This window comes from Anthonomus grandis, chromosome 12 (assembly GCF_022605725.1).
Source record: "Anthonomus grandis grandis chromosome 12, icAntGran1.3, whole genome shotgun sequence".
Lineage (NCBI taxonomy): Eukaryota > Metazoa > Arthropoda > Insecta > Coleoptera > Curculionidae > Anthonomus > Anthonomus grandis.
In genome coordinates this window covers 7,975,765-7,988,896 of record NC_065557.1, presented here as the reverse complement: position 1 = coordinate 7,988,896, position 13,132 = coordinate 7,975,765, and the positions used below count along the sequence as shown (strand labels likewise).

At 29.0% G+C, this 13,132-nt stretch overlaps 3 protein-coding genes across 4 annotated transcripts in view; 1 reads left to right on the top strand and 2 right to left on the bottom strand.

The window, feature by feature from the left end:
- The window catches only part of LOC126742963 (calbindin-32), a 136,226-nt gene that overhangs the window by 89,110 nt on the left and 33,984 nt on the right, over positions 1-13,132 (bottom strand). The gene's annotated exons all lie outside the window — the stretch shown is intronic.
- LOC126742972 (uncharacterized) lies at positions 3,068-5,706 on the top strand. Its single transcript, XM_050449869.1, has 2 exons — positions 3,068-3,234; positions 5,312-5,706. Exons 1-2 carry the CDS (start codon positions 3,187-3,189, stop codon positions 5,663-5,665), a joined length of 402 nt encoding a protein of 133 aa, XP_050305826.1. The 5' UTR covers positions 3,068-3,186; the 3' UTR covers positions 5,666-5,706.
- On the bottom strand, positions 5,703-11,802 carry LOC126742970 (B1 protein). Its single transcript, XM_050449866.1, has 2 exons — positions 11,690-11,802; positions 5,703-6,135 (listed from the first exon to the last, which is right to left on the bottom strand). The coding sequence occupies exons 1-2, from the start codon at positions 11,732-11,734 to the stop codon at positions 5,764-5,766; spliced, it is 417 nt and encodes a 138-aa protein (XP_050305823.1). The 5' UTR covers positions 11,735-11,802; the 3' UTR covers positions 5,703-5,763.

Below are 13,132 nucleotides of genomic sequence, written 5' to 3'. Positions count from 1 at the left end.
AACTGTACTAATCATAATATACATTATAAATATTACAAAAGTGCTTCAGAAATTGTGTTTAATATTTAATATTTTGTAAAAGTGCAAAATTAATAAGACAAATATAAAAAATATATTAAAAAATATTATTCATAAAAAATATACTTTTTTAGCTTTTTTGCGAATAACTTCATACAAAAATCAGCAAAAATTTATACGAAATATAAAAATGGTTATTACGAATAATAATTGATTTTAAATAATTACAAATGTATTAAATTAAAAATTTACGTTTACTTTTCTTGGGGGTAGTTTTGACTAGAACAAAAAATTGAAAAAAGTAAGAAATTTACAAATTAATCTACACATGAATTTACTCTTTTATAATTAAAGTACACATTAAAATTATTACAAAAGTAATTACTTTCAAAAAAACAAATGCTAAAAATTTTGTTTAAATGCACACTATTAAGAGAACAGTATGTTCTATAAAAATCAATAAATTATTAAAAAATTCGCAAAAACCAATATTAATTCACTCAATAATAGAATAATATAAAAAAGGCGCTTTTTGAGTAAATGTATAAAAAAATTATTTTTAAATAATTAAAATCAAAAATATTCTCATAGAAATTAAATTAATAGTATTGTTTCGTTAAGGTTTCTAGCATTCTTAGGGGTAAATGGAGAAGTCATCAATGGCATCAGGAATTGTGTTTAAAATACTTAAATATTTAATATTTTGTAACAAAAATTGTGAAAAATTCAATAATTATTAATGCCTATAAAACCCATTAATTATTTATACAAATCCTAATTTTTGTTAGTTTTTTGAGTAAATATTGAAATAAAAGTGTTTAGTAAGAAAACTCAAAAATAATAGCTTAAAGGCAATATTTCACAAGAAGGCAATAAAAAATTATAATTAATTACAAACAAATACATGTTATATTAAACTTAGAACATAATTATTATAAACATTTATTTTTACTTTTTTTGGAGATTTTAACAAAAAAAACTGAGACAAGTTTACGAGATAAAATTTTTAAGTAAAAAATGGAAAAAAGTTTTAAATTTGAAAAAGCGCATTGTAAGCAAAATGATGAATATTTGTTATCATTTTACACATTAATTAACACTTTCATAATAAAAGTACTTATTAAAATTATAACAAAAGTAATTAGTTTTAACGTTAAAATGTTGTTGTTCAAGGTTTAAAAAAATCCATAAAAATTAGAAAATTGTTAAGGAATTCATAAGTAGCAATACTAATAAATTTAATAACAAAATATTATAAAAAATGTATTTTCTGAATAAAATAAAGTTTTCAATAATAAAAATCAAGATTAAACTTCAAAAAATTGAATAAACAGGAATGTTTTAGCAATATACTTATTATCAATGACAATAAAAAAATGTACAAATAGAAATATTAAAATAGTAATTAATTAGTAGAAAGTACCCTTATATTAAAATTTAAAAAAGTTAATTTTTTCCAGTTTTTTTGTGTATTGAGTAACAAAATATGTATCAACAACGTCTTTATCATCAGGGCCAGATAATTAAAAAATCACTAGTGGCACACATAATTTGGCAAAAATAACCATTATTTTGAAATACAAAAATATTACATAAAAAAACATACAAATATCAACAAAAAATTATAATAAAAAAAAATCTTACATACTTAATATGTATGTAATATTTAAAATAATGTTTTAGAAATTACTATGAAAGTATTTATTAATATTTTGAATAAATATACATTTTAGTTTTTAATAAGAAAAATGCAATTAAAATTCAATTTAATGGTAAGGTTTCGGCAACCCCTTTGCCATGAATAAGTTTAGGTGTAGGCAACAACTCTAATATTTGGATTTAAATAAATATACGTAAAATGTAAATAATATAAGAATTCTTCAAATTCCAAAATAGATTTAAAATTATAATTTAAGTTTCTAAGCTTAAAAATAAATTAAAATAAAATAAAAAAAAAGTGTTTTTAAGTTCTTTTTGAGCAAATATATCAAAGAAAAATAAGAACAATTCATTTATACTTTAAGTAAATGACAATGTTTCGATGACATTTTCACCGTCATCAAGGTTACATAATTAAGAAATTATAAAATGACATTTCGAAAATAATATTTTTAATTTTTAGCATACAGCTTTCAATTTAACAGCAGGCATTTTAATGACAGGATGTTAAACTTAAATATAATTTTTCTAAACAACGGTTAAATTACTGTGTTCAAAAGAACTGCGACAAATGTGCTATTACTTAGGTTTTAACGTATAGAATGTACCATTTTAGAGGCAAATTAATTTAAAATAAATTATTTATCTTTTATTGGCACATTCTGATTTATCTGGTCCTGTCAGGGCAAAACATTATTATTAGTTTGTCAAACAAACTCCAAATTTTGACGTCAAATAATTGACTTTATCATATATTTATTTATAAACATGAAAACTAAAAATAAATAAACATTTTTTTAACATTAAAAACATAAATTATTTTTCTCGTAAAAAAACCGCATATCGATCGCTTCACCGTTTGAATATCTAAACAAAAACTTGTTTTGTAACCTTATCGTTTGTTTATATCTTACTTACGCGGTCTAAGAGAATTATTATTGTAATTAGTTAGCGTGACAAAGGGAATTTCCGCCACACCATTTTTAGCAATTCTATACGCAGAATTTAGTTTAATTAGGTTAAAAATAGGTAGAGCTACTTACACTGTGGGTTAAATAATTGTTTTTTTATAGTGAAATAATCATAAAAAAGACCTGAGTTATATAGACATTATTTAGTTGTAATGCTTACAATTTAAAAAAAAAAGTAAGGTACCTAAAACATTATAATAAGAATTTTAAACTAGCCAATTATTTTGTACATCATTTGACCAAAGTAAACTTATCCAAAAAAAATAACCTATATAGATATTTAATTTTGCTTCTCTGTATCACATTTAAGACACGTTATGCAGATATCTGCATGTTCCAAGAATAGATAAAACGACTTCTTAAAATTCTACACCTTTTGCAGTTCACAGCGATAATACGGTCTGGGTAATCCCAGATTTTCTTTTATTTTGGTTTAATTTTTTTTATATCATCTGGTATAAAACGGGTTATGGTGGTTGGGACAAACATATAAACCAAGAAGATCATTAAGTCAACAAGGTCAAAGACATTTAATAAAATGAAGTCGGTTATTTGTGTTTTGGTGGTTGTTGTTGCAGTTGTTACGGTAAGAATTCTTGTTATTTTATATATACCAACAATTTTAAGTTTTTCGCAATCTTTGGTTTTATTAGACATTTTTGAAGGTACCAGGTATTCCAAGTAGTAAAATATTTTAAATTAAGACGTTATATATGGATTTTATTATTAAAGTATATATTTTTTTTATAATTTTAGGGTTTCTTACCTTTATAAACTACTTTTTTATACCTATTTATCCTAAAAAGATATTAAATTATTTTCTAATAACTCCTTCACTTTTAATATCCATTCACCTAACTTCTTTAATTTTATATTAACGTTTCGGTAATATCATCAGCTTTAGATGATAAGGATTTAAATATTCTCATATTTGTTATTTTATTTTAGTTCTATCAGAATTATTCTTCTTTTAAAGTCTTATATTATCCTATAATATGTTTCTCTCTACTTTGTTATTTCTAAAATTTTAATTTTTAAGTAAATTATTAAAGAATCCTAAATTTTTACATTTTTTATGTAAAAGTTTGAATAGATTTTCCAAGCAGCAAAAGAGTAATACACTATTTTAATAATTTATACTAATATTCATTAATAATATAAACTTTTATTTTTGCTTTAATTGAATTTAGTTTTTTTTATACAGTTACAAAAGTACTCTAGCAAATGCATTTATGCTTATGCATAAATTTCCTTACAAAATGTTTTGTTATAGCAATTTATATAACTTTTCAGCTATTATAGTTTATATAACTTTATAGGCTTTTTTAAAACAATTTCAATATTTAATTTATAAATTACTTTGCCTTTAGAATTACTTTTGAAATTGGTACATTAACTTTATAGATAATACATATTAATTTATTAATTGTATTTTTTAATTTTGTAAAAAAAAATTATACGGTCTTTAGAAATATAGCAAAAAACAAAATATTAAAAAATCAACACTTTATATGTCTAATTTGTATTTTATTATGATTTTGAACTCTATTATTTAAACTTTAACTAGTTTACTTCTACCCATAAATGTATAACTAAAAATTGCCTAATTTATAGTCTACCTATAGAAATAATCCTGAAACTATATATGTAATTATTTACCAGACTGTTTCCTTTTTTTCCTTTTCTGGAACCTTCTACGTCTTTCCCTATTTTATGAAAATATTTCTGGTGTCTTTTCTACCTATAGTTTTTTTATTAGAATATATAGTATTTTCATGACCAAATTTATCTATTTTGACTTAAGGGTGACCTACAGGAAACAGACAATGCACAGTTAAAGGCATCATATATTATTAAGCATTATTTGTCATTAATTATACATAGTCAAAGGCACCATGGTTGAAAAGTGATACATTAATTATAATATTCAAACCTAGTTCGATGGCTTCTAACATATTTGTAATTTATCACTGGAAGTTGCTGCATAAATGAATAATGATGCACAAGATTTGCCATCATTTAACCTCAAATGCATAATTATAGTGTAAAATTAACCCAATCTAATGGTGTTAAAGTCCACTTTGGTATGCACTGTCGTGCACTCTATGATGGCACTGCATTATAAAGTATATTCTTGCAGAAAACAGACGATTCAGAATCAAATACTGTTTATCATCATCATCATCCTACAGGGATCATAAATAATAATTAATTAATTAAGTTTTTTTATTGATGACGCAGAGTTCCAAAAGACTAATGATACACCCACTATTAAAGACTAACTTGTTTCATGGTTCTATCAATGATCGTATTAAGGCTAATAACAGAATCATATTGCCAGTTTAACATAATCCCATATCTTTTATATCTGATTGCTGATAATACTTATCTTAGATCTAAAATAGTAATAATAATAAAAAAAAACTAAAAGAAAGCCAAGTGAAGTACACTAGCTTTACATGGACGATTTTAAGCTCTATGCACCATCTTATGATAAATTCAATAGGGTACTAACAGGCAATGACAATCGATGACACTAGTATTAAAGAGAACCCCTTGTAGGAATATCTCTCCAGAGTGAACAGAATCTGTCAGACTAAACTCGTAACTAAATTATTCCTAAAACATTTCAATTATTATCCAATTTTTTTCCTTTATTCCAGGCAAACCAAATCCAAGAAAAATGGAACCGGGTCCACCAAGGATGTCAGCAAAACCAAGCCCTCTATGTTCCAGACATAATATTCGAGCAATTAAAAAGAGGCGAGAAGCCAAACCTTCCGGCAAACTTTGGTCTTCACGCCAATTGCATGATGGTGGATCTTGGATACCAAGATAGTCAAGGACAAGCTATTACTGGTGCCATAAGGGAAATTACTAAGAAATATTATTCAGACAATGGAAAAGTTGAGGATATTGTGCGCGAATGCTCCAATCAGCATGGAAACAAAGAGCAAGTTGCCCTTGGTTTGTTCAGTTGCTTTGGCAAGCACAAGATTAATATTGGGCAGTTTTAAGTAATTGGAATGACGTTCTAATAAAAACATGTTTAATTTGATGTTTTCGTTTTATTTAAGACATTTCTTGGTAACACAAATCAGTTAATAAAATCCAATTAATAAAACATGGAAACTATATCCAAATCCTTGGGAGCAAAGGCATGCATACACTTGGCGAACTCATAAGCGGTCTCACTAGGTGTCGCTTGCTTCTTCGAACACTTCTGCACGGCCAACTTAACCACTTCTTCATTCTTAAATACCATCGATACTTTTTTTATTATCGCCTCCTCGTTTATATCACCTGCGTCATTTTGAAAACCGATTTTCTTATGGCAACACAAGAGGTGATCTTTGAATTTTGGATCGTCGGTGTATTCTCCGGTCATGGCTTTTTTTACTAGGGACTCATCGATTCCGGTTTCTTTAAGGCAGCTTGCGTGGTAAGATTTTAATTTTTCGACTTCGTCTGGAGTCAGTAGCTGACCCTAGAATAGTAAATAGGATAGATTTAAATGTTGAAGCATAAATAAATCTGGTATCAGTAGCACGAGTTATTCCTGCAAAGATCTGGGTAATACAGATGCTGTTAATGCTTTGGATGCTAAAGATTTTGGTTGAACAATAAAAGATCTTTATGAAACCTTCGTCATATTAATCATTGAAGGTATAATCTCTTAAATTAATGAATAAGGTCACTCTATAAAAACTATGCATCATCAAAGATATTGGTTAAAATATCTTAAAAATGTCAAAACAACAAATTGTGCTGCCCAAGCGTTATTTTATAATGGAAAATGTGATCTTCAAAATTGTTTACCTTCCAAGGTAAAATTTCAAATGATATTGGTGCTATTGGGTAGTATTTCGTTGAATGATATCCTACATCTAATTTCTTAACAGAAAAAAGATCTCTGATAATGTATATGTCAAAGAGGAATCTTTGGAGCTATCTTTTGAATGGATGGCTATTCCTTTACTAACAGTAATAGATATGAAGGTTTTTAGATGTTTTTGAGATAATAATAAACCAGATAAACCAGTACTTCACTGATTACTAATTAGTCCAGAATCCGATGCAATGCCAGTAATAAAAAATAAAATACACTTAAAAAGATGAACAATAATGTATGGATAATGGATAATAGAAAAGACTAGAGATCTGTCTATAAGTTCAAAAGAAATAAACAGAATGTTCAATATCAGAAAAATGAATAAGAAATTTAAGATAATCGCATAGGTGGGGGTTAAAAGAGGACCATGACATCTAGTGTTAACTTAAAAGAAGGTTGTTATAAAGCTTGTATGAGACAACTCTACTATGAAAGGTTCTTAATTATGGTTTCTTTGGAAAAGATCTTCGTCTGCGCCTGCTGAGCTAGTTTAGAACTGGAAAAGTTCATGATAATGTTGATGATAATTATGATGATTATCAACATGTTAACGATAATTGAATTTTTATTGTAGATTGACAACCAAGAAGTGTCACTGTCCTCGAAAAAATGACTTTCACTATCTAAAAGAAGATTTGCCTGTTAAGAGAATCGAATGATAATCGAAGATCAAAATTCATGTGATTGGAAAAGGACTTCTGAATAAAGTGACTTGAGCTGCTTTTGAACCTGGTAAATATATTAAAAGAAGTTGTCCATGTTTTCAAATAGACCTTGATATAATCATATTATGTTTTCTTTTAATTAATATATTATGGTTATATAAGGTTACACAAATTACACAAATGCACGGTTTTCAGAAAGTTTGTTGAAAAAAGTTTATTATTTCAGACAGTTAAGCCAATATATTTTTTTTAATTTTAGATAGTTGAAAAAAACATGATTCTAGTGCCTGAAATAAAAAATTAACCTCATTCCAGGCTCAAAACTTTATAAAATTGTAGGAAATATTGACCTATCTGCCTGGAAAGTGAAGAAAAATGAAGTCAACTGTCTAGAAAAAAATAGACTTTTTCTAGAAAATAATTAATTTTTCTTGATCAATTGCCTGGAATAATAAAATCATTCACCTGCCTGGAATTCCAGGCATTTGAGTTAATTTTTTTTTAATTCTAGGCAGTTATTAACAGAATTAAAAATAATTGTATTTTCAGGCATTTCAGTTTTATTTTTAAATTCTAGGCAGACGATTAAATAATTGTTTTTTTATTTCAATCATTTAAGGAAAATTATTATTCTAACAATCTCGTATTAAAAGGTGAATAACCTAAAATGCGTGAAAATGAAGAAAAAATGGATCAACTGCCTACCGTTCAAGGAAAAGCTCAACTCAAAAGCTTCTTTTTGATTTTTTTTTTTTTAAATGAAATTAAACTATGGTACTTGTTTTCGGCTACTTTTGTTAAACTATTCCAATGGTGAAATTAAATTTTTATTTCCATCACCTAATTTTCCACAAAATTAACATAAACGCATCGACATGGTACTCTTCCTGAGCAATTTTTTTCCCAACTAAGCCAATGGTACCATTAGATTTTTGACACCATCGACGATTTTCTTGAAGCCCATTTTTGATATATACCAAAATAAACCCTCGCTCAGCTCTTTTTTATCATTCGTCAGACTAAGATCGCAATACAGGCACAGTCTAAAGGAAAAAGGACTTACTTAACTTCTCATCAGTTACCTGTGATCCGTCAAACAAAGACCGCTCCAAAGAGGTCAAGAAGAGTTAATCATGATCACGATGATACTAACAAAGATCATGATAAAATTGAAAATGTTAATGATGAAATTTTTATTTGAGATTATATTGAAGAGATCCTGGCGAACATTTGCTTTATGTTTTTTTTTTAACATGGCATTCTCAGATAAAACAAAATTTTCCATTAAACAACACGATAGTTATACCTGAATAATTTAGCATCCGTGGAAACATTTTATTTTATTATTATTTAAAAATAAAAGAAATTAATCGGCTTTTGAATCATATATAATAATAAGCTTTATTTCCAACAGGTTACATATACCCAGTTACAGGAGAATCAATTAAATATATAAATGTATAAGTACGAATGCATGAACTGTATTAGATTCATGCAACTAAACTATAAAAGAACTGCTATATAATAAAAAAAAGTAGAGAGTTTGAGAAAACAAATAATAAAAAAATCAACACTAAATTAGGCTAAGAATCAAGAATTAATTTAAATCAAAAGAGCAGAAAAAAAATGAGTAAATAAATGTATTCAAACTAAAAACTAAATAACTAAAAACTAAATAACCTAGCCTCCCCCACCGACCATACGCAGGTAACTCGAAATAAGTGCCAAATTGTCATGGTGAATGTCACAAGAATCAGCAATAGTGTTAAAGTTTTGACACATAAAGTGAATAGGACTCTGGTACAGAATGTTGGACCTGGCTGTGTCCAAGTTAAAAGCTGGACACTGTCTAGATCCTGGGCGTGGTATATGAAAGCAAATCCTTTGCAAAAGGGATGGGCAGTCAATTTTATGGTTAAGTAAATTAAAAAAGGATTTCACCGAATACATTTCTCTCCTCTTCGCAAGTGACCGTTCAGTATATCTAGAGAGCAGCAGGTTATGGTCAAAACTAAGTTATGGTTATGGATAGACTCCACCATCCTTAAATGCCAAACATTTAGGGAATCGCCGTTGGACTGATTCTAATAGGTGAATGTGCTGGTTGTAAATGAGAGACCAAATGAGGGAGCTGTAGTCCAGCCTGGATCTAACAAATGCATAGTAGAGAGTTTTGGCAGTGGCAGTGTTCGAAAAAAGTTTGCAATTTCTAATAATAAAGTCCAGCATGCGAGTAGCTTTAGAAACAGTATCTTTGATGTGAGGGATTGATGAGGACTCCAAGATCCTTAAAACAGGTAGACCTTGCCAGAGACTTTCCATTAACTGAGTAATTAAAGACAACTGGACTTTTGATTCGAAAGTAGCTGGCCACATTAAGTGCACCAATGGTGTACGTGACAAAGAGTCAATCCTATGGAAAAGCTTTAGGTCATCAGCCTAGGCTAACCGAGAGCAATTGAGGGTGGAGATCAAGTCATTAGCAAAAACGTTAAAGAGAAGGGGGCCCAAGTTAGAGCCCTGAGGAACTCCAGAGGTAGGTGAAAAACAAGCAGATCTAAAGCCTTCGACCACTACAAACTGAGAGCGGTCAACTAAATAGGAGTTAAGGAGCTTTAACAAGCGATCGGAGAATCCAAACTGGCGTTCAAGCTTATTTAATAGGATGAAGTGGTCAATCTGGTCAAAAGCCTTTTGAAAGTCTGTGTAGATAACATCGATTTGACCTCTATCATTAAGTGCTTCGCACACAAACTGAGAGAAGAATGCTAGGTTTGTAGTACATGAGCGGCCAGAAACAAAGCCATATTGATCGTTGGCCAGCATTGACTTAACCTTGGGAAAAATTAATTTATAAAGAACCAACTCGAATAACTTTGAGAAATTGCACAGAATGGATATAGGGCGGTCATTCTCTATTGTTCCAGCATCGCCCTTTTTAAAGATAGGGCAAACTTTGGCTTGCTTCCAGATCTTGGGAAAAATACCTGTGTTAAGATCAGATTAAAAATGTGGAGCAGAGGGTCTGTAAGAGCAACAGAGCAGTCCTTAGTTAAAAAACTAGGAGTTAGATCTGGGCCAGAGGTCATTTTGCTTTTGAGACACTTGCTCGCGTAGCCGCGAGCGCGACGACGCAAGTTAAGGGAGGTTCAGAGACGATAGGATGATCGCTGGGAAGTGAGTTCGTGTATACACTCCTGAAATAATCTCCAAAAGCGGACACAATGCTGTCAGGCGTATTGTATGATTGGTAAGAAGCTTCTTTGAGCCATGGATTTGAGACTGATTACGTTTGCTTCGAATAAAAGACCAACATTCACTCGGATCAGAGGTTATTTTGTTCTCAATATATGGATATTGGACAATAGAAAAGACAAGAGATCTATCTTTAAGTTCAAAAGAAATAAACAGAATTGAGGATGTTTATTATCCGAAAAGTGGATTGGATATTTAAGAGGGTAATCTTACAGATAAGTTTAAGAGTCAAGGTCTTCTAACCATGAAAATTCGGAATTAGTTAAGAGTGTATAATTAGTGTAACCTTATCCATATCAAGTAATATTTTCATACAGGCCAAATCAAGTCACCTAAATCAAATCCAACTCAAGCAAACCCAGTGCTATCAAATCATATCCAAAATTGTTTTATGAACATGAAATTGTAGTTAATGACGATGATAATTAATGGATTTAGTCAAGCCTGGATAGCATGAATTCCAGGGTTAAGCCCTATAAAACCTAAATAAGATAACTGAGCTATGAATAGTTTAGAACCAGAAAAGTTCATAATAACGGTAATAATGGTGATGATATATGTTAAAGATAACTAAATTTTTTATTATAGGTTGACCATTGAAAAGTGTAACTGAACTCCAAAAAAATGATTAAAACCTAGTGAGGTTTTAATTTAGGTAGTGACCTAAATAAGAATTTGCCTGTTGAAAATAGGGAAGGACTCTTAATTGCCTACAAGATCCTATTTTATACGATAAACTCCTTGACAACCCTAAGGCAATCAAAGTTCATATGACTAATTGGTATAATTAGCAAAGGACTAAGTTTTCTGAATAAAGAACTTGAATTGCTCTTGAACTCTAAATTGTATTAAAACCCACTATAGACTACCTGGTACGTATGTTGTTAAATGTAAAACTGCAAGTTCCTGTTACTGCGATCATCAGATGTTATTTAGGTCAAAGAAGGTCTACCATGATAGGGATGATACTGACAGAGATATGAGTGATGATGATAATGAAATATTTAGCTACGGTTATATTAAAGAGGTGGTAGTGAACCTTTTAACACGGCGTTTTCAGATAAAACAAAATTTTCCATTAAACAACATCATAATTACCCAAATATTTAAGCGTTCTCGGAAACATTTTCTCTTATTACTATTTAAAAATAAATACGAAATCAATCGATTCTTGACCCCGCGACCCATTTGTTGCCCGTAATAACAAAAACAATACAATATTGACTTACGCTAACGGCGGCAACAATAACGGACAGTACAACTAGATAACTCATAATTATATCTTACACGATAATGACAATGTTAAAAATCGATTTTTTATGCTCGTTCTCTTTCAGTATTTATATATGCAATTTGTTTTAAATCCATCCGTTTTTTTTGACTGTAAGGGTAATGAGCATGTTAGGGAAATCATTATCTTATCTGATGTTTGTAATATCTTCCGGAGGGAAGCGTGTAATTTAATTATAATTACTGTTTATTTAAACATATTTTTTTATCAATTTTATATCGTTTTTTTTCAGTATCATAACTTATAATATATTGTAGTTTAGTTTGCCAGAAGTTGTTCAATTATCATTACCATCATTACTATCAATATCATTATGGTAGGTATTTTTTTCAGAAATAGCATGTAAATCTTTTTCTTCCTCAAGATTAAAATTTAGAATTTTCTGTATCATCTTCAGTGACACTTATTCTATAGATGTTAGTCATCATCTGCAAAACTTCTCATTTACAAAAAGAATAGAGGTGCCAAATGACTCTATATAAGATCTATAGTAATAAACCATATAAAATTTGCGGATGACACAGTGATTAGTGCAACCTCCATGAAAAACCTTTATTAAATAGAATAAGTAAAGTTTGTGAATGAATTAAAAATAAACGTAAAAAAGACTTAGATTTTTTTAATAACAAAGAAGCCAAAAATATAATCAAATATAATTTTACTAAAAAAAAGAGTACAAAAATACAGATACCTTAGTACCTGGATCACAAAAGAAAGCAATCCTCTGTTTCTGAGATCTTTCATTTCAGTTTTTATTAGTAACCTTAAAATTATGTTGTTTCAAGTTATTTTACGTCATCTTATCACCTTGAAGGGTCGTATGACATTTTAATAGTTTTTCAAATTTCTTTGGGATTTGGAACCTAATGATATCACTCCTTAGAAGCATATTAAAATGGCGGCCTCTTACGTCATTCAGACCGCCATTTTGTTCTGCTGTTGTTTTTTCAAGATGGCAACCAAGACATTCCCACAATTAAAAAAACAAATAATATTCTGGATATACAGTTACACAGCCGTTCCTGTATTATCAGAGTAAGTATGTTCAGTGAGGTTCCTGGAATAACTGTTACTTCTTTAATGCAACAGGCTTATAGATTAGGTAGTGTTTGTTAATTAAAAACTGGCAACATTGGAATGAGTAAGATTGTTCTCGCGTATTCGATAAATTACGCGATTAAGACGATTCGATATAACCTCAAGAGCTGCTAGATATCACCCTTTCTGCAAACCGAGAGATACAAAAATGGATCAATTAAGCATCAAATAAAATTAAATGTTGATGAAAACGATGACTTGGATATTAAGAAAAAGGAATTTAAAAATAATAATTAAAATAAACGAAAAGAAAGAAGACTTCAAAAGTCTAAAGAGTATAGGA